Consider the following 20,650-nt stretch of genomic DNA (forward strand, 5'->3'; position numbering starts at 1 on the left):
CTTGTTTTGCATCCCTGAAATCTCAGATTCGGCTATTACAATGAAGTCCTGTTGCGGAAAGAGCTGGCCTTTTATCACCACTTAAGATCTAATTAATCCATATTGAAGCACAAAGATTTCTGTTGTGTTTTAGGGTGAGGGGTCATAGAGCCTTCTTTGTTCATCCTTAGACTTATAACCATCAAGCATTGGGGATATAATTTTACCAAGCAAATTGGAAGGTAACAGATCAAATCCTTATCAGAAAGCCCAACTCATAGTTTTAACAGGGTCCTTCGTCCTTTACATGAAACATTATATTCGAGAAGAACAAAAACGCATTTCAGAGTTTCCAAAGAGTTAATGGCCAAAGCTTATATTCTGGGCAGCCTAGGACCAAGACCCGTCACACTACTGTCAGCCACGAAAGCCAGTGGCTCCCATAGGGGTGGCCGCAGTTGTAACATTTGTTGCAATGGCGTTAGTGCTTCGAGTGGTGATGCAGTTTGTTGGACTTTTATTATCTTTGCTGGGATGGGTTCTGTCCGTTATTACAACTTATCTGCCACATTGGAAGCACCTCAACCTGGACTTGAACGAAATGGAGAACTGGACCATGGGACTCTGGCAAGCCTGCGTCGTCCAAGAGGAAGTGGGGACGCAGTGCAAGGACTTTGAGTCCTTCCTGGCTCTGCCGGCCGAACTCAGGATCTCCAGGATTTTAATGTTCCTGTCCAACGGCCTGGGGCTCCTGGGCCTGCTGGTCTCCGGCTTTGGCCTGGACTGCCTGAGGATCGGAGAGACGCGGCCAGGCCTCAAGAAGGGACTGCGGGTCCTGGGAGGGGCTCTGCTCTGGGCGGCAGGCGTCGCGGCCCTGGCCCCGGTGTCTTGGGTGGCCCACATGACCGTCCAGGAGTTCTGGGACGACACCGTGCCGGAGATCGTGCCCCGCTGGGAGTTTGGGGAAGCCCTCTTTCTGGGCTGGTCCGCCGGGCTTTCCCTCCTCCTGGGAGGGTGCCTGCTCAACTGTGCGGCCTGCGCTCCCCAGGCGGCTCCGGCTTCGGGCACCTATGCGGTGGTGGAGACGCAGACTCAGTGTCTGTGCCTGGAAAATGGAACGGCAGACCCCAGAGTGTAAGCCTTTGGCAAGAGCAGAGGGACGCGTCTTTCCACATCAACTGACAGGACCGGACGGGACGGGGCGCGTGGGGTCTACGCTTGAAAGGGGCCTTTGTCATGTAACTAAATCTGTGCTGCTCCCATTTTCTCGCCAAATAGCTACTTTTCTAAACTAGATCCCCTCTTCCTTCCCAAATCTGGAGAATAAAGAGGCAAGTCTTCCATCTAAAAGAAGATTACATGGGAAGCATTACATAGGGATAAGCAAAAATAATTTCATCGATCTGGTTATTTAAATCAAAATGTGGTGGTGGCTGCCCCTTCTAATCAGAATTAAGCTTTGATGTGTTAAATTTTATATTAGGAACGTTGTTTTTGATTTTTTTGTTGATAGCTGGGAATAATAATAGTTTCTATTTCCTAAGGAAAAAAACCCCCCAATCTGCAATCTTTTAAACATTCTGCATTAGCAATACCCCCTGGTAAGCCTATCCCAGAGTTTTATTTCCACAACAATGACCCTGGTCTTCTTTGAACACACGCAGTTTGTGTAGGAGATGACTAAGGACCCTGTGTGACAGGATTCTAGGCTTATGGGTTTCAGTATATCGAGGTACTCTCAAGATTCAACATACCGGCCAATCCCTCCTGTCTCTTCCTTCCAAAGTTTCAAAAAAAAAATTCGAGAAATATTTTGCTTGAGATCCAGATATTGATGGTTCATCTCCTCAATAAAAACTTTCCTTTGTTTGGTTAAAACTGATAGGCATGGGGATATATACATCAGTAGTGAACCAGAAGGGATGTTTATCCTGACCTTCAAAGTCCTACTGGTTACCTTCTCCATGACACAGAAAGCATATTTAGGGGGAAAAAAAAAAAAAAAAAGGAAGTGTGCACGCACATGTGCACGAATCTGACAGAAAGGCATGTAAGTAAGTAGACCTGATGCTTGGGGTTTGGCGTTCGGTATTGCTTCCTATGTTATGTGGTGTACGTAGCTAACGGGTCTTCAAAAACCAGACTTGATTTAAGATCTAGAGAGATTTCTGATAAGAAGTATTTCTTGAACTTACTTTTAAAAAGCGGTAACATTCACTATTACCATGACACACGTATTGAAATGGGAGAGTGTTAGGTAACAGGTGACAATCTGGACAGGTGCAATTAGTCATATAGAAAGCAGGTGGTGGGAGCTGAGGCCAAACTGTCGGCAAACATTTTGCATCGGGACTTGTTAATTCTTCGACTTGCTAGAAAGCTTGGGAACAACGCGAAAGCCATTTAGATGTTAACAATGAAAGGAGGATCAGTCCTACCCAGTGTTATTTTGGAGACAAACTGCGACTACGGAGTCAGCCCCTGGGACGTGGACAGGGTGCTGGCCACACCTTGGCATTGCTGGCTGGCAGACTTATTTCCCTCTATCCTTTTCTGAAACCTAGTCAACACCTTTTCAAACAATAGCCACTCTGGCAAGAATCCTCTACACACAATGAAGAAATCGTTCCCAGCTCTGAAGTGATAGCTTAAGGTGTCACAGGTCTCTGCGCAGCGCTCGGAAGGCAGGAGTGAGTCTGGCTCAAGCTGCCGGGGGTCTGCCATGGCTTTGGCATTTCGAAGCGTGGCACAACTAGCTGGAATTTCATTCTCTTTGCTGGGATGGGCTTTGTCCTGTCTTACAAACTACCTGCCACAATGGAAAAACCTCAACCTGGACTTGAACGAAATGGAGAACTGGACCATGGGACTCTGGCAAGCCTGCGTCGTCCAAGAGGAAGTGGGGACGCAGTGCAAGGACTTTGAGTCCTTCCTGGCTCTGCCGGCCGAACTCAGGATCTCCAGGATTTTAATGTTCCTGTCCAACGGCCTGGGGCTCCTGGGCCTGCTGGTCTCCGGCTTTGGCCTGGACTGCCTGAGGATCGGAGAGACGCGGCCAGGCCTCAAGAAGGGACTGCGGGTCCTGGGAGGGGCTCTGCTCTGGGCGGCAGGCGTCGCGGCCCTGGCCCCGGTGTCTTGGGTGGCCCACATGACCGTCCAGGAGTTCTGGGACGACACCGTGCCGGAGATCGTGCCCCGCTGGGAGTTTGGGGAAGCCCTCTTTCTGGGCTGGTCCGCCGGGCTTTCCCTCCTCCTGGGAGGGTGCCTGCTCAACTGTGCGGCCTGCGCTCCCCAGGCGGCTCCGGCTTCGGGCACCTATGCGGCGGTAGAGATGTAGTGTCACCGGCCGCACCTGGAGATGAGAAAAGCCCATCTGAAAATCTAAGCCAGAAAGAATCAGTGGCATCCACTCATCGAGAAGCTCACGCCTCTCTGGGTTTGGTAGGATTTCCTGATGCACACCTACCCGTTCACTGTGCTTTTTACTTTCCTAAAATGCATTTGTTTTTTAAACTGTGGCTACTGGCTTCTTAAACTGTAATTTCCTTCTAGGACAATAAACCACTGTTATCTTCTTTCTATTCTGAGACCAAAACCATTCAAGACTTAATAGTAATCACACTCATTACTGTGGATGAGTTTTCTCAATTTTGAAATAGATTCAGTGATCGCACAGGACTGGTAAATAAAACATTCTATTAGTGCTTCCATATCTTTGAAGGGGTCACTCATAGTACAGATCATTTTGGCAACTGGAAATATTACTGCTGATCGTCTGCTGCTTTCACATGTGTAAGATCCCCTATTAGACTGAAATTAAAGTCCCGTTGCATTAGTTATTGAAAATGTATATTAGATTATAGTAAGAAATTGCTGGTTCTTGGAAAGCCCAGGAGGTAAGGGGGGGGCGGGACCCATCATCTCCTTTTTATTCAAACACCTCTGTGCCTCTATGGAGCCTTTCCCCAAAGCCGGCCACGCTCATTCCTGCCCGCAAAGGAGGGCGGGGTCTGGTGTACGGGAAGATCCACGTAAAACCTACCACACAGGCGTGCTTTGCCTCCTGTGTCCTGTGCTCTGCAGGGGACGGCTGGCACCACCCCTGTCCCTGTGGAGCAGCCACGGTGGGGGTGGGGGGAGTGCAGGTCAGGGCCGGGGCGAGCTGGCCAAGAGGCTCCCAGGACCACGGCCTGCCGGCCAGCTGACCAGAGGGCTAGCCAGGGTGGGTGCGGATGGCAGACCTCACCCTGGAAGCCCCTTCTTTTACTCCCACTCTGAATATAGGCCATTTTTATTTCTATCAGCAATCCATATTGCTCAACTGCTTGCTGGCTTGGGAAGTTCCTCGTGACAGATTTTACATTTGCTCGGTACGTGGCTCAAGTAAACTCTGGTTTGCAGCAATCAGGGAAATTAAACAATAAACGACACTGAAATAAAGTATGAGGCAATATGCATCTTTGTTTAAAAAAAGAAAAACACTGAACTTTTTTCCACCCACACACACAGGAAAAGTGCAGAAACCAAAGTTAATCTATGTGATGTATTTGCATACTTTGACAAACGAGACAAATTAAAACAGAAACATATTCAGAATTTAACCTGATTAAATATTTAGTTCAGTCCTGAGCTTTTGATATTTAATACAATATAGATAAAGTAATAGCAAAAAAAAAAAAAAGATTTTAAATTTGATTTGCATGCCACAGAGATTCAGCTAAACTTTGTTCATTTGGCTAGCAATATTTTTTTGTACCTGTAACTTAGATTCCAATATACAAAATTATAATAACATACTGATAATTCAAAATTGAGACCTAAATATTACATTCTTTTTACCCTGTGCAGAATAGATTCTACCTTTAAAAAATAGTATTTATAATATTAAAATTCATATTGTTCATATAGTCTTGTGATCAAGTTATTAAAATGTTTTGTCACTGTGAATCATTTGGGTTAGTACAAATAGGACAGAATTGTGAAAAGCTGCCTGTAAATACATAACACTATTGCTGATTTTTAAAGTGTGGAAAAGGATTATATTAAAATAAGTTCACTTCTCATGTTAGAAAGGAGCACATCTTGTAAAATAAAACCAGAAGCATCTTGGTCACAACTGTTAACTACCAGCCTGAGACAGATTTTATTCTTGTATTCTTGTCTGAAACTTTTTGTGTTACAAAGAGTGAATAGCTAATCTGAGGAAGATTATTTATAAAGGTGTAGATAGTCCAATATAGCCTCTTCTGTGTCAAACATTTAAAATGGCCAGAACCGAACTATATATTAAACAGAACATAAATAAGACCGTAAATAAATAAATGAAGAAAATAAAATCGTACGGTACAACTACACATAATTCTATAAACATTTTCACGGTCACACTACGAAGCTGAAAACGGCTGACCTTCATTTAGCTCTATATTAAATAAACTTCTGTCTTTCACATTTGACCTTGACAAGGGTGAACGGCATTCCTGCCCTGGTTTTCCTTAGTCATCTGATAGAAGGCGCAGTCGCGAGGCTGGTTTTTGTTCAGAGTGGTGTCACATCCAGTTACGGCTTCAGGGACTTTTAGAGAGAAGTGGTGGGACAACTTGGGAAAAAGTAAAGTTCTAGGCTCAGGAATTGCTTACTTCGAATTTGGATTCTGCTAAAATGAACTTTCCAAAATATGTAATAATTACTTACAAGAAACTGAAAACTCTTGCTGAGGATGCTGAGAAATAGAACTTCTTATTTTTTTTAAGGGCTCTGTCCCTTTAAGAGGATTTTGTATTTCTCAAAAAACCCCAAATAAACATGTAGTTTGCTATGTAAGATGGCTGACCAAAAACTGCCTCTTCCAGGAGAACTGACTGATAAGTATGAGTTAAGTCGCATAAATGCTTTTTATTTCAAAAGCCTTTATGCGGGCAGAGCAGGCGAGTTCCGAGTTCCGTGTAGGCAGTGCGTGGGGCCGGTGGGCTGACAGACAGTCTACACGGGGGGACCTGGAGCCATTTTCTCTCTCGACATTAGTTCATTGAGAACTGTTTTCTTACACAACTGCTGTGGCTGAGATTTCCAATCAACAATCTCCCCCCAGGCACACTCTTCTCTTGGCCCTCCTCGCCGCAAATTGCAGACAGGATGCCCTAAAAACGAGAGCTGCAAGATAATTTCTAGCAAATGTTAGAAATCTGTTTAATAAAGTGAAAACAAATTTCTTTTTGGCGACTTTGATTCAGCCAGGACTCCCGGTTTCCCCAGGCGCGCGCTGCTGCGGGTCCCTCCACGTGGCGGGTGGGGACCGGGGGCATCACGGTGGCCCCCGCGTGGCGGGCGGGGGGCCATCCTCACACTCAGGCCACAGCATATGGGCGCAAGCCGGGACCCCGCAACCCCTCGCAGCGCGGACACGAGCCCAGCTGTGTCAGAGGCGGCCGGTGCTCCGAGGGGCCCGCTGGCGGTGTGCAGGCTCCCCGCTCTCTCCCTTCCTCTACCCTGCTCTGGAGGTGGCCAATCACAGGAGCGCTGCTCCTTGCTGTGCTGGGACCCTCACCGCAGTCTGCCTTCTGTAGACTAAAAGAAAAGGACAAAAAGGAAGCTGTTTTAAGGAAACAAGGGCTCCGACAGAGGTGGCGGCCGTGAGCGCAAACGCCTGTTTCTCAGGTGGCGCCGGAAAGGCGTTGACACTGGACTTGAAGTCGGCAGGGCTGGCCTCCTGTACGCAGCACCGCCCGGCCGGGGCTCGGCGGTCTGCTCACCGCACAGCCAAGGAAAAGCAAAAATCACCTTCTGCTCGGCCCGGCTAGTTCTCAACGGCTGGCTCACCGGGACAGGCAAGGGGTGCTGCCTCTGTCCCACTTCTAGAAAATACGGCCCGTGGGCAATACGCAGGCACCGGACGTTCGTGTACCCGATCAGCCCGTTTTGGTTATCTGATTTCTTTTCTCTATTAAACATACAAGAATTACATTCAAGGTACTTTACAAATTAACATGTTGAAAATCTGATGCGAAATAAAAGCTCTTTAAGAGTTGATAGTTATGTAACAAAAAGAACCCCCCCCCCGCCCCCGAAGCAAACAAACGCTCAGTCTTGTGCCCTCCCTAAGAAAGGGCAGGAGACCACAGGATTTCTTCAGGGACGTGTTCACACATCATCGGCCGGCAGGGACGGGATGCTTATCTTCGCCCTGGTGAAGTAGGCGATCTTCTCCCTAGAGTCAGGGGTGAGAAATAAATGGACTTGAATATGATGCTGAAAATACTCTGTGACCCCTGAAAATTGTCCCCAGAGCTCCGCAAGCCTGGACAGGAGACCGTTTCCTTGGGCAGAACGCCATAAAATCAAGATCGACGCCTTCTGCGAGAGGACACGATGAAGGAGGGCGGCAGCTCGGGCTCCCGGCAAATCACCCGCAGACCGAGGCGGTACACGCCTTCCCGGATCTCCAGGGTGGGGCGGTTTGCACACCATCAGTTAGGAGTGCTTCTGAACTAAGTCGAGAACACGGGAGGTCCAGGGTCCCAGGGAACTTCTCAGGGCCCCGTAGAGAAGTACATGGTATCGGGAAAATCCTTCAAAATCCATACTGTCCTACTAAGGTAAGGGTGGAGTGACACCATGACTCCAAACGAAGGGAAACAAAGGAACGTGACTGGAGTAAAGGCAGATCGGTCCCGCACCCCAAAACAGCGATCAGGAGAAACAGCTCGAAAGGCAGAAGCAGAGGAACATAGGGCACAATGGTTTTCAGAGGTTAGGAGAGTATTAAAAAAAATAAATAAATAAGGTTTTGGGGTTGTATAGTTACCAAAGACAGGAGCAATCTATCTACTTTGGTACAAAATCTTCACACCATACACTGTATCCCATCAACTGAAGATGTGTTATGTTACACCCGGCACGACGGGGGCCACGAAGGAGAATAAAGCAAAAGAAAAAAAAAAAAAGAAAAGAAAAGAAAAAAGAAAAAAGAAAAAAAAGAAAGAATAAAGCACCAGCCTTCCTTTGGGAAAATAAGAGTCTATCTAGATGGTGGAGGAAGAGCGAGGTGAAGAAGTAAGCGCTGAGGTGGAAAAGCTCAAAAGACTAAGGAAAGGGAAGGGAAGAAAGGGAAATGACAATGGTGGGAACTGCAGTGAGTTATCTTTGTGGTATTGCATCCTTTACATTTGTTTGATTCCAGAAGAGATAAAAGCAAGACTTAAAAAAAGGCAAGTGATGGGCCTCCGGCTGACTCAGTCGGTAGAGCGAGCGACTCTTGATCTTGGGGTTGTTGAGTCTGAGCCTCATGCTGGGTGTAGGGACTTAAAAAAATAAACCCTTAGGGCACCAGGGTGGCTCAGTCCACTAAGTATTGGCTCTTTTTTTAATTAAAACAATTTTTTGGCGATCTTTATTTTTGAGAGAGACAGAGTGTGAGTGGGGGAGGAACAGTGAGAGAGGGGGACACAGAATCCGAAGCAGGCTCCCGGCTCTGAGCTGTCAGTATGTGGGGCTCGAACCCACAAACCGTGAGATCGTAACCCGAGCTGAAGTCGGTGGCTCAAGCGACTAAGCCACCCACATCTGGTTCTTGATGTGGGATTCTGTTCTTGATCCCAGCTCTGCTTGGGATTCTCTCTCTCTTTTTCTGCCCTCTCCTACTTGCTCTCTCTTTCTCTCAAAATAAACCTAAAAAAAAAAAAACTCTTAAAGAATAATAAAAAGTAAAAATAAAAAAGGCAAGTAAGCCTGATCATGACATCACTGAAAGCCTTACGGAGGAACCAAAAACTGAACACTCCCTGCTAATGGATTCCTTTGGCGCAGGCGGGGTGTGCACCAGGATCAGATGTTTCACACAAGACTCCTATTTCGAACTTTCCGTGAGAAACGAGACAGTGGGGGAACACGGGGCGATTCTGGGTGAAACCAGGAGTGTCCCCCTCATGCTTCGGGCAGAGAACCCGGCTCTGCCACCCAGGCCCGTGCCCAGGCTCCCAGGGTGTATCCCCCCAACCCGGCCCAGCCCAACCTACGGGGGCCGGGGTGGGGGGGCATCCATGACACCACGGCGTTGCGGGGGGTCGTCTGTTGAACGAGCGAACAACAAAAGACCCGAAGATACATGCTTTTTGTATTTTGCATCAAGATTTCTCAGTGAGATGTGGCGACTGCTTCTAAGAGCCGGGGACACCCTGAGTTCTTGGGGAACCAGGCTTTGCTTGGGTCAGGGCCCGCTGTCAGGGGTCAGGGCCATTGTCAGGGATCAGGGCCGCTGTCAGGGGGGCAGGATCACCGCCGGAAGGGGGGTGTTGTAACCTCAGGGAGGAGCAAACGGAAGCACAGACGTCCCAACGGGTCTCACGGGCTACTGTGAGCTCCCAGCGACTCCGAGGTGACTCCCACAGAACTCAGACCGCGTGGAGGACGACCCGGGAGCACTGGCGGGGTGGGCTGCCTACCTGAAGGACTGCACCTGGCGCGGCACCTTCCGGCTCTGCTCTCGCAGCCGGCACACGTCCTTGGACACTTGCCGCATCAGTTTCTCCGCGTTCAAGTCCTGCTTCTGCTCCTCTTCGGACTGTTCGGCCTGGCAGAGGGAATAAGAACAAAACCCCACGGAATGCTCATTAGAGAGCCCCGAAGCCGGGCCGCGAGGCTTGCTTTTGTTCCTCTGTCAAAGGTCGGTTGACCATATCCATACGCACGTGGGCCTATTTCTGGGCTATTATGCTCCACTCACCTCTCTGTCTATTCTTTCATCAATACCACACTGTCTTGATTACATTAGCTTTACAGGAAGTCTTGAAGTTGGGTAATGTCAGTCCTGCAGCTCTGCCTCCTTCAATATTGTGTTACCTATCATGTGTCTTTTGTCTCTCCACATAAACTTCAGAATCATTTTGTCTATATGCACAAAATAATTTGCTGGAATATTAATTGGAATTGCATTAAATCTAGAGGTCAATTTGGGAAGAACATCTTGACCTTATTAAATCTTTCTATTCATGAACATGGACTCTCTTCTCCATTTAGTTAATTCTTTGATTTCATTCATCAGACTTTGTATTTTTCCTCACTTAGAACGTATACATATTTTGTTAGATATATAACTAAGCATTTCATTTTAGTGGGTGCTAATCGTATTGTGTTTTTAATTTCAAATCCTACTTGTTCATCACTAGCATACAGAAAAGCAACTGACTTTATTAACCTTGTATCCTGCAAACTTGCTATTGAATGATTTCTTGTTTTCAATTTATTTGAGAATTACCTAATTTTTATTATTTTTCTTCTGAATGCTTTGGATTCAATTTACTCTTCTTTTCCCAGTTTTCTAAGGCAGAAACTTAGATTATGGACTTTAAGTCTTTCTTCTTTTCCAGTATATACAATCACTGCTATACATTTTCCTCTAAGGACTGCTTTTGCTGCACCATGCAAATTTTGGTAAGTTAGCCTTTCATGTTCATTTAGTTCAAAATATGTTTTCTCTTGAGATTTCTTTTTCTGACACACGTCTTATTTAAAAATGTGTTGTAGGTCTCCAAGTACTTTGGGATTTTCCAGCTATTTTTCTGTTATTGATTTCTAGTTTTATTCCACTGTGGTCTGAGAGTAGGCACTGTATGACCTGTATTCTTTTACATTTTGAAGTTAAATTTTATGGTACAAAACGTGGTCTATCTTGATGAATGTTCCATGTGAGCTTGAGGAGAATGTCAGTTCTGCTGTTAGATGAAGTAGTCTATGGATGTCAATTATGTCTAGCTAATTAATAGTGTGGTTGAGTTCAACTATGTCTTTACTGACTTTCTGCTTCTGGGAGCTGTCCATTTCTGAAAAATGGGTACTGAAGTCTCCAACTGTAAAAGTAGATACACCTTGTTTTCCTTGCAGCCCTATCAGTTTTTGCCTCACATATTGTGATGCTGTGTTAAGTACACACACATGAAAAATGTGTTATGTCGTCTTGGAAGACTGGCTGTTTTAATCATTACATAATGCCCTCCTTTATACTAGACAACTTTTTATGCTCAGATGTCTGTCTCAGATTAATATGGCTACTCCAAGTTTGTTTTGATTAGTGTTAGCATGGTATATTTTTCTCTATCCCTTTACTTTTAGCCTATATGTGTTTTATACATAAAATAGGTTTTTTGTCAAAAACATATAGTTGGGTCTTATCTTTTGTTCAACTCTGACAATTTCTTTGAATTGGCAAATTCAGATCATCAGTGTTTAAAGTGACTGTTGATCTGGCTGGATTGGGATCTGCCATATTTGTTGTTGTTTTCTAGTCACTGCCCTTGCTCTTTGTTTTGGCCTTCTATTATTTTTTCTGCCTTTTGTGGTTTTAATTGGGCCACTCACATTATTCCATTTTCTCTCCTTTCTTAGCATGTGAATTATACTTTTTAAAATTTTTAACGAGTTGTCTCATATTTTGTAATATGCAAAACACCATAGTATGGGGCACTATGTATTAAGTACATAGTATGGGGTACAAGTACGTTATAATAATAAAATATTACTAATCTCTCCCTCTTGTTCCTTGTATCATTGCTGTCATTTCACTTGTACATAAGCATATATATGTGAAATACATTGTTGCTACTGTTATTTGGAACAAACTTAGATCAATTAAGAATTAAGAAAAATAAAAGTTTTAACTTTACAGTCACTAATTCCTTCCTGAGTGCTCTTCCTTTCTTTATACAGATCCAAGTTTCTGGCCTAGATTATTTTCCTAAGCCCTGAAGAGCTTCTTATAACATTTCTTGCTAGGCAGGTCTACTGACAACACATTTTCTCAATTTTCATTTGTCTGAGAAAGTATTTCTTTTTCAGACCTGAAGAAAATTTTGTTGGGTATAGAATTCTCAGTTGGTGGTGTCCCGTTCCAACCCCCCACCCCCACCCCCGCGAACACCTTAAATATTTCACCCCACTCTACTTGTTTGCATGGGTTCTAAGAAGTCATCTGTAATTCTTATCTTCGCTGTTATGTAAGTTAAGTGTTCTTTCACTTTGGCCTCTTTCAAGATTTTTCCTATATCTGTGATTTTTGGAGGTCTGAACTCTAGGTGTAGAGTTTTGTGCATCTATCCAGACTAATGTTCTCTGAGCTTCCTTGGCCTGTAGTTTGGTGTCTGATGTGAATTTGGAGAAATTCTCAACCATTATTGCTTTAAATGTTTCTTCCGTTTTTCTCTGTCTTCTTTCTTCTGGTATTCCCATTATGTGTGAGTTCCACCTTTTGTAATTGTCCCACAGGTCTGAGATACTCTGTTCCTTTTATTCTCCCCAGTCTTTTTTCTCTTTGATTTTCAGTTTTGATCCTCAAGCTCAGAGAGTCTTTCCTCTGCCATATCTAGTTGGTAACAAGCCCATCACAGGTATTCTTCATTTCTTTTATAGTGTTTTTGATCTGTAGCATTTCTTTTTGGTTCTTTCTTAGAATTCCCTTTTTCTTTCAGCTTTTATTGACCATCTGTTCTTATAACGTTGTCGACTTTTCCCATTAGAGCCCTTAGAGCATTGATTACAGCTGTTTTAAATTCCTGATAATTCCAACATCCCTGCCACATCGGAGTCTGGTTCCAGTTCTTTTTCTATCTCTTCAAACTGGGTTTTGCCTTTCAGTATGCCTGGTGATTTTGTTGACACCCACAGTAAGCCTAGCGACTAGAACTCTAGTCATTTAGTTCATTTAGTAATGAAGTGGAGGTGTGCAGGACAGGGAGTGTTCTATAGTCCTGTAGTTAGGTTTCAGTCTCTTGGTGGGCCTGGGCCCGCACATGAGAACTTCACAAGTGCTTCTCAGCCCTCCAACTGCCCCTTAGGTGAGACAGGGTGGCTGGAGTGGGTGTTTTCCTTGCCCCAAGTTGGTTGGGTGTTCATAAAATCCTTGTAGGTTAGACTCTAGTAAGACCGTTGCTCCTGAGGGTTGGTCTTGTTAACAGAATGTGTTGGCATATTTCAAAATGACCACTTTCTCCCTCACCCTGCTGGAAGCACAGGAGTTTTTTTTCCCCGATACTCACTAAGAGGACCAGAGCTCCTAGGTGGAAAATTCACAAACTGCGGGGTCTCCCCATGGCTGGTCCCCTAGAGTTGTTAGCTCTTAGACTTGTCGATTCGGAGCCTCCAGCAGTTCATCAGTTCCAGTGCGGGTTCTCATACCCCGGTGCTACTTCCCTCGGAGTTTCTGCTCTGGTGAGTAGCCACGGTCTGTTGCCTGTCTCTCTAATTTGGGAGGTAATGTTTTGTCCCATGACCTCATTTTCTTGACAGATCGAAGAATTGTTGATTCTTTCCTGGTTGTTGGGGCCGAGTAGCGGCTTCTAAGCTCCTAACAGGCCAGACCAGGAAATGGAAGTCTGTAACTTTTTAACAGTTTCGTAACACCGTATTTAATAGCTAGAGCATAATTATTGAACAAGCCTTCTAGAATCCCATGTTTAAACTGTTTCCATGCTGCAATGTTCATTCAACTGGGATTTAGCATTTAAACATCTAGAAAAATGAACACTTGGTTAAATTAGATGTAGCGAGGATAAAAGCAGGCATGTCCCGTGCATTCTGAAAACTACCCACAGCAAGAATACATCTGCATGTGTGTGCGTGCGTGTGTGTGTATATTGTCCACTATCAAGGAAAAAATAATCATAATTTTGTTTCATTTATACTTAGAGCTTACAAAATCTAAAGGGACAGTTCCTTAGCTACATAAATAAAGTGTGAGGTAGGAAATGGGACTTAGGTGTAAATGTGCTACTTGCTACTCTTCCTACCTTCATATTGGGAAACTATGTGACTTATTGATTATGTGGATGCCGACTTCCACAAAGGCACTGACAACTCCTACTTGCAGGCAAAGCCAAGAGGCTGCCTGGTTGTTAATTTTGATTTTGGCTCATGGTTTGCCTTGGGGTCTGAGCTGTCTATATGGGTCCATAAGCCTCCGAAGGCCAGAGACTGCATCTGTTTAACATAATTTATAGACGTTCAAGTGCACAATAAAGATTTTTAAGGTGGTGGTTTGTTTCTGAAAACTGCCTATACTGTCAGAAGCTGCTTGTGTTGTGTCAGACAACGAACTATATTAAGTTAAGAGGCTGGAGACTTAACGCTACCTACATATTCAATGAGGGGAAATGTCATATCTAGAAGCAGTCTTGTCAATGCATATGAACAAACAGTAGTTATCCGCACCTGACAGAAACAAAAATCTAATTTAAGTTACTGTGCATTTTGAGGGAGAGTGAGACCGTACAAGTACGTGAGTTAGTATTTGGCATTTGTTTGGAAAGCTGGTGTAGGAAAAGGAAGTGTAAATGAAATGTTGGGTGGTGAAACAGGGTAACTTTCCTCTTCACTTCCCCTCCTACTTCTCCCCAGGGAATCAGGGAAACCGAGGGGCCAAGCACGCTCTGGGAACCTGCCTCGTGCCGGACGGAACCCACACCAGCTGCTCTTCTGCCCACAGAAACTGTCACTTGTCTCGTTGACAAGATGGGCTGTGACTTGGTTCATTCAAGGCCGTGTCTCAGGCTCTTTCTGGCACATTTTACTTCACATTGGCCACTTTCTCAATGATACCTGTGGGCAGCCCAGGTGCTAGAGATTCTTTTTGAGGCACCCTGCCCCTGCCTTATTTTTTCAAGTGGCTTGAGGGTGGGGACTTGTGTGACCTCCTTGGCGCAGGAATCCCCAGGGCCTCCCCGCACAGGCACACAGTGGGGGCACAGCAGAATGAATGCGTGTCAGTCTTTGGGAAAAACAGGTTTTTAGATGACAATCTTTTAAAGGTTAATGCGCTTCAGTAACTCTCAAAAGGTTTAGAACACCCTTGGTTTTTCCAATGGTTACTGACTACCAACCAGGCTCTCCAGAAAGCCAGAAAATGAAGACTGATAGATTTAGATTCAAGCAAACATCTGAACTTCAGTAACTGGAAAGGTGTTTGAAAGGCAAATGATAGAATGAGCAAAAGCATTTGTAACTCAAATAACAGAAAGGTGTTGAAAAACGCCTTCCAAGGAGAAAAACACAACAGAAAAAAGGACACTGGGTAGGAGTGGGCATCTCACGGAATAAACACAAATGGCAGATAAACAGGCCTCATCAAAGTGCTACCATTCTCACCCACCAGACTGGGAACAGTTACTGGACTGGAGTCCTGGGGACAGCAAGGTAGATGTCCCAATGCCTGAGCCTCCACGGGTGAGGGGACGTCCCAACGCCTGGGTCTCCACGGGTGATGGGGCTGTGCTGCTACTGAGCCAGGAGGAAGCATCTGGAGTCATAACTGTCCCTCATCCCCTTCCACCAAAGGGGGTTTGGTGTGGGGGAGGGGAGCTAGGGGCCAGGAAGACTCAGCTCATTTGGGAGCCCCACCCCCAACCCGCCCCAGCACCGGTCAGCCTCTCTCGCCATGACCTCCCAAGCGCTGAGCTCCAATAACAGAAGACAAAATGTGGGCCTGCTTAGTGGAGGCCACTCGTCATGGCGGTGGCAGCTGGAGCTGTAAAGGAAATGTCTGTGTTTGTTTGTAGCCTGGAGCAAATTCTTACGAGGGGGAGGTCAACTGAGGCTGGAAGTCAGCACTGGCACAAGGAAAGGGAAGAAAGAACCGCTCTGCTACGGTAGCCTGCAGCCTGCAGTCTAAGTGGACTGGACAATCCCACCATGGAGACCCTCCCGCACGCGAAAGAGCCAAGTCCTCCTGGTATTAACTTGAGCACTGATTGTAGGAGGAAATAAACTGGTGCCGGCAAAAGGGGGTTATGAGGGTCTTGTCCTCCCATCTGCACCCACTGTTTCAGGCATCATCAAGGCCAGGCAGTGGAAGAACGAGGGCTTCAGCCTTAGAAGACATGGCAGACACAAGACCTTTGACTGTGGTTCACAGCCAAGCTCTCAGGACCAGCAATGCTTCTACTAGGTATTTAAGCTTTGGAAACACTACTGAATCCAGAAAGGTACCGGAATGCTCATTGGCACTGAAAACCTGGGAAATTATCATCAGAATATCTAACAAGTGAATGCCTTAAAAATAATGAATGACAGCAGCATTTACTAATATGGAAAGCTGCTTTTTTTTTTTTTTATGTTTATTTTTTTGAGAGAGAGCACGCACAAGCAGGGGAGGGGCAGAGAGAGAGAGAGGGAGACAGAGGATTTGAAGCAGGCTCCACGCTGACAGCAGAGAACCAGATGCGGGGCTCAGACTCATGGACTGAGAGATCATGACCTGAGCTGAAGCCCGATGGTTAACCAACTGAGCCAACCAGGCGCCCTGGGAAAGCTCTTCTTTCTTAGATTTTATTTTAGAGAGAGAGAGCAAGTACAAGCGTAAAGAGGGGCAGAGGGAGGGAGAGAGAGAGCCTTAAGCAGGCTCCACGCTCAGCACAGAGCCCAATGCACAGCTTGACCCCAGGATCCTGGGATCAAGACATGAGCTGAAATTGAGTCGGAGGCTCAACCGACTGAGCCACCCAGGCGCCCCAAGAAAGCCTTTGTTCATAAAAGAACATAGAATTAAGTGGCAGGAGAACACCAAGTTTTGCAAATTTGTCCTTATGACCCTATTTTTGTGTAACCCTTCCAATAACACTAACACACGTACACGGCATGAAAAAGAGTCAGAAGCACAAATACCGACGGCAATGAGACTTCAAGGAGGAACCGCTGCTTTCTGCAGTTCTGCACTGTTTGATTTGTTACAATAAGCATATGTTAATTTTTGGAATAATCTCTTTAAATCTTAAACTATTTTCAAAGTGAAAGTGTACTAACTCATTTTTGATTTGACAATAAAAATGCTGTGGCACTCCTAGGAAAGATGAGATTTTTAAAAATTTATTTATTCAGCAAGTACTTCTGAAGAATTGATCAGACTCACACCACTTTTGGGAAAGCTAAGTAACCTGCAAAAGGGCATTCCTGGTACTTTGCTGATAATAATCCCCTGCAGTTAACGTCTGATGTTTTTCACCACAAAGGATCCCTTTTCCAGAAAGTGCCCCCCTCTCCTTTCCCTGATTTGAAAGATTTTGTTTAGAAAAGTGGCCTTTATTTGCCCAGTAAGAATTCTCTCTTGATTATTTTGCCATCGATGAGATAGGTTAGCAGTCACTAGGAGCCTGGTGAGGTCCCAGACAAGGAACTACTGATTCGGTAAAGAGAAGTGGGTCACTTCTGCCGCGACATGGTATATCAGATCGGTGAACTGGTAAGTAGACTAGAGTATTGCTGTTATCCTAACTTACAGGTAACTTATAACACGAATACACCAATCCTGAAATAGCCATCGGGTTAGTGACTTAAGTAATGGGCAGATCGGGGAAAGGCCGGAGAAAGATGTCACATGCTGGCTATACTTAACGTGCCAGTCTCCCCAAGATGTGTTTTATCAGATCAGAATTAAAAATAGGCTCCCCGGATCCTGTTCCGTTTTCGGTTACCTTCCACAGACATGGAAGTGTGGGGGTCTGTTTTGCCCTCTGCGGAAGGGCACTAGCAAGGCGGTCCCCCTACGTAGCCTAATGTCTGCTGACTTTCAACTACCGACATGTTTACAGTCACTGCAAAATCACTTTGAAATTTGGTTTTGTTCTGTGCGAAATAAGATTGACTGTGGAACACATTCCTTTCCCTGCTGAGCAAGAATATACGTCACTGAAAACTACATTTATCTCTGTGTTTATATCTTTCTCTAAAAATCTGGGCGACAGAATACATCATAGAATGTTTGCCAGCTGTTAATAATCCAGAGTAGCTAACTTCCGGACAGTTACGTCTCAGTGCTGAATACTTCATTGTGACCGTTAAGATTTATTTTGTCGAGTGATGTGTATTAGTTATCTCTGATGTGTAATTTTCTTAGCAGGTTCTAACTTGAAAAAATGTTAACATCTGTATTATTTTAAGCTGTAAAAAAAGCTAGCATCATAGAACTCTGGCATTTTGACCGGGAAATCACTCTGAGGAAGAAAAAGACATTTCTGCTTTGTAAGCGACAGGAGGCTCTTTTGGAAAAATACCAACCCTTCCTCAGCACCCCCCTCCCCTTCTCACCCAAGTCATGATTAAGCTGCCTGGTTCACAGCATAGGAAGCCACTTTTTATGTCCCAGATTCCAGAAGAGCGTGATTAACTTTAGTTTATGCGACGGGAGCCTGACCCACAGAAAGGCCCGGTGATTTGGTCACAGCCACACCGCGAAGGCTACCAGAATAAGGGGCACAGCACAGTCCGTCGTAATTCACAGCCCTGCGTTTCTTGCTCCGCTTCCTAAGGGGGTTCTACAACACACGAAGCCACGGACTCTGATTCAGTCTTTATTCTGAGCTACAGAACAGACCTTCGGCCACGGAGAAGGAAGATTATGGAGGGCGACCCCGAGACCCAAGGGTTTCCTGGCGAGGGAGGCAGACCCAGGCGCCACCGCCGCCTTCACTAACTGCTTTTCTGGGAGCTTATTTTTTACGGCGGTCGGCAGGCTCTTTGCCTACCGTTAGGCATTTTACGCCCTGCCGCTGCAAATGTCACGGATGTCCAGCCCTGCGGGAAGCAGGGGCAGAAGGGCGTGGGGCTGTGTCTGCATGTGCACAGGGAAGCGGACGCAGAAACGGGCCGGCGGGACGGGGCGGTCACCAGCGGTGAGCGACTCTGGTGGCCGGGCTGCGAAGGACAGCACTGCCATCGTCCGCCCTTTCACAGGCGAGGCTAGTACAAACAGGAGGGTGAGAAAGCAACGTGCGGGACTCAGGGGGTCCATACGCTCAGAGCAGGTAAACAGGAGAGAAACACCTGTACGCGGGCATCGCTTCATTTTACATGGGGACAGTGCACCAGGCTCTGGGCAAGCGCGGCCTCCTGGAGTTCGCTGCAAGTGCTGCCCCGGTGACCTGTGGAGGTGACCCGTCAGGGGCACCTCCCCACTGAGGAGCAGGGCATCCCAGCTCAGCGCAGACCTCAGAGTTGGCAAAGTAGGGCGTGTGCCGAAGGGCTGGCGTTTGGGCCACATGGCCTTCCAGTCACACGAATTAGATTCCATCACAAACAGATCACAGAGTTTGTAACTAGAAGGGGTCCTGGGAGTCATCTAGTCCAATCCTATCATGTTGTAGGTGAGGATGTAAAACTCTGTTTGAGCACGGAAAAAACCGATGCCAAAGACATGCACCTTTGTATGGCATTTTCTAAAGCCGATCTGTGTTCACAATTTTTGTTAGACTGGGGAGAGGGGCGGGGGGAGGCGAGGAGATAGATGTGGCAGGAAGGGAGGGGCCGGCAGGGAGAGAGCACAGTTCTCGCAGAGGAGGGAGCACCCATCCGGCCTCGCTCTCAGGCCTCCGGGCCTGGCTGTCACAGTCACTCTCTTCCTTGACAATGGGACCCTCAGCAAGGTCCTCCATCGTCTACCGCAGAGGTTTTCACTAGCGTGGGGCTGGGTGGAGAGCGAGGCCCTGTACTGCGCACATGAGCAGAGCATGCTGTTTACACAAGCTCCGAGTGCCCCACAAAGGAGTTCTGCACGCAGCTACTAGTAGCATCCGCATGTGGCGTCCACAGTAACAACCCAGGAAGTAACAGCGATGGTTTGGACATTTGAAGAAAAAGACAATTATGAAGACGAACGACTACCTCAGCTCCTATTGGCCCTCGGTTATTTAGATACATCTTCCTGCTTAGTCACACTGGATTTTCCTGATGAGAACTGGAAAACTATATTCTCACTGTGAATCAGACACTGCTAACACATCAGCTGAGACCCTCTCTGCCTTTCCTGCTGCCCTAGGGGGGCATCAGCTCCCTGTGGGGTCTGGGCGACTTCAGGAAGGCACAGCCAGGGTCTCCCCGCGTGTCCCTTCTCTGAGCCTCCAGCCACTGCCCTGGGTTTTCCCTGTTGAAGCCACTACGTGCCATGGGATTGCCTGGTGCCCAAACTCGCACAGTGATTCTCTTCTCCTCCCGGAGGGACGATGGGTCACGGCGTGTGTGGCTTCTGGGGGCAGGCCCCATGGAGGGCAAGCAGTACGCGGGCACCACCTCCTTCCTCCCTCCCCTGCTCCCCGTCGGTGGCGCACAGCATGGGGGGTGGGGGTGTGTAATCTCCTGCTCTGCACAGTCACAAGCGAATCCTCACTGGGCTCCTCTCTCCCCTCGGCATCTGGCTGGGCGCACTGATTACAAGACCAGCTCGGTGCTGCTTCATTAGATATACAGGCAAGAAAACCTCTATTAAGATATAATTAAATTTCTAAGCAAAGCCATCAATGCAACTTCTGTAAGGATGATTATAATCATCAGTAGTTTACTATGAGGCCAGAATCATGCATAAGTGGGTACAATTTAATGACTAAACAACTGCAGATTAAGAGAAAAACAAACCACCATTTCACAAAAGAGAATTCTCAAGTGTCACTCTTCTAAGTCACTTCCCAAAGTGGCTGCAAGACCTGCTTGCACCCTGTGCTGGGCAAGAGCCGGGGGATCGGGAACTTTGCTTTCCCACGGCAAACGGACAAAGCCCAGGAGTCCCAGGTACCCTGCAAGGCCGGGCGCCCAGGTAGCTGCCTTCTCTCACTGAGCGTCGCTCCGGCGGTGGCAGGAGACCCAGTCCGTGAGCAGAACGGACAGAAGTGTGCTCACGCGCCTACAGCGGCTCTTGGTGGAGAAGCTG

At 46.6% G+C, this 20,650-nt stretch overlaps 3 protein-coding genes across 3 annotated transcripts in view; 2 read left to right on the top strand and 1 right to left on the bottom strand.

Moving 5' to 3' along the window:
* The first annotated feature begins 342 nt into the window (after positions 1 to 342).
* On the top strand, positions 343 to 1,117 carry LOC120244278 (putative claudin-24). The gene is given in 2 exon segments (XM_039250687.1): positions 343 to 381; positions 383 to 1,117. Coding segments are annotated over 2 exon segments (774 nt in total).
* A 1,584-nt stretch (positions 1,118 to 2,701) lies between these two features.
* Positions 2,702 to 3,316, top strand: CLDN22 (claudin 22). The gene has a single exon (XM_039250688.1). The coding sequence runs from the start codon at positions 2,702 to 2,704 to the stop codon at positions 3,314 to 3,316; it is 615 nt and encodes a 204-aa protein (XP_039106619.1).
* A 1,099-nt stretch (positions 3,317 to 4,415) lies between these two features.
* Positions 4,416 to 20,650, bottom strand: part of WWC2 (WW and C2 domain containing 2) — a 202,420-nt gene continuing 186,185 nt past the window's right edge. The window contains exons 22-23 of the mRNA XM_039250692.1: positions 9,417 to 9,544; positions 4,416 to 7,183 (exon numbers count right to left, since the gene is read on the bottom strand). Coding sequence (XP_039106623.1) covers positions 7,117 to 7,183; positions 9,417 to 9,544 — 195 coding nt within the window. The 3' untranslated portion in view covers positions 4,416 to 7,116. The remainder of the gene's footprint in view (positions 7,184 to 9,416; positions 9,545 to 20,650) is intronic.

The sequence above is a fragment of the Hyaena hyaena genome, unplaced genomic scaffold (genome assembly GCF_003009895.1).
Source record: "Hyaena hyaena isolate Hyena2069 unplaced genomic scaffold, ASM300989v1 scaffold_377, whole genome shotgun sequence".
In the NCBI taxonomy this organism is placed as follows: Eukaryota; Metazoa; Chordata; class Mammalia; order Carnivora; family Hyaenidae; genus Hyaena; species Hyaena hyaena.

Bases quoted from the DNA above. Each gene is read 5' to 3' on its own strand.
- CLDN22 (XM_039250688.1), top strand. From the start codon at position 2,702: ATGGCTTTGGCATTTCGAAGCGTGGCACAACTAGCTGGAATTTCATTC.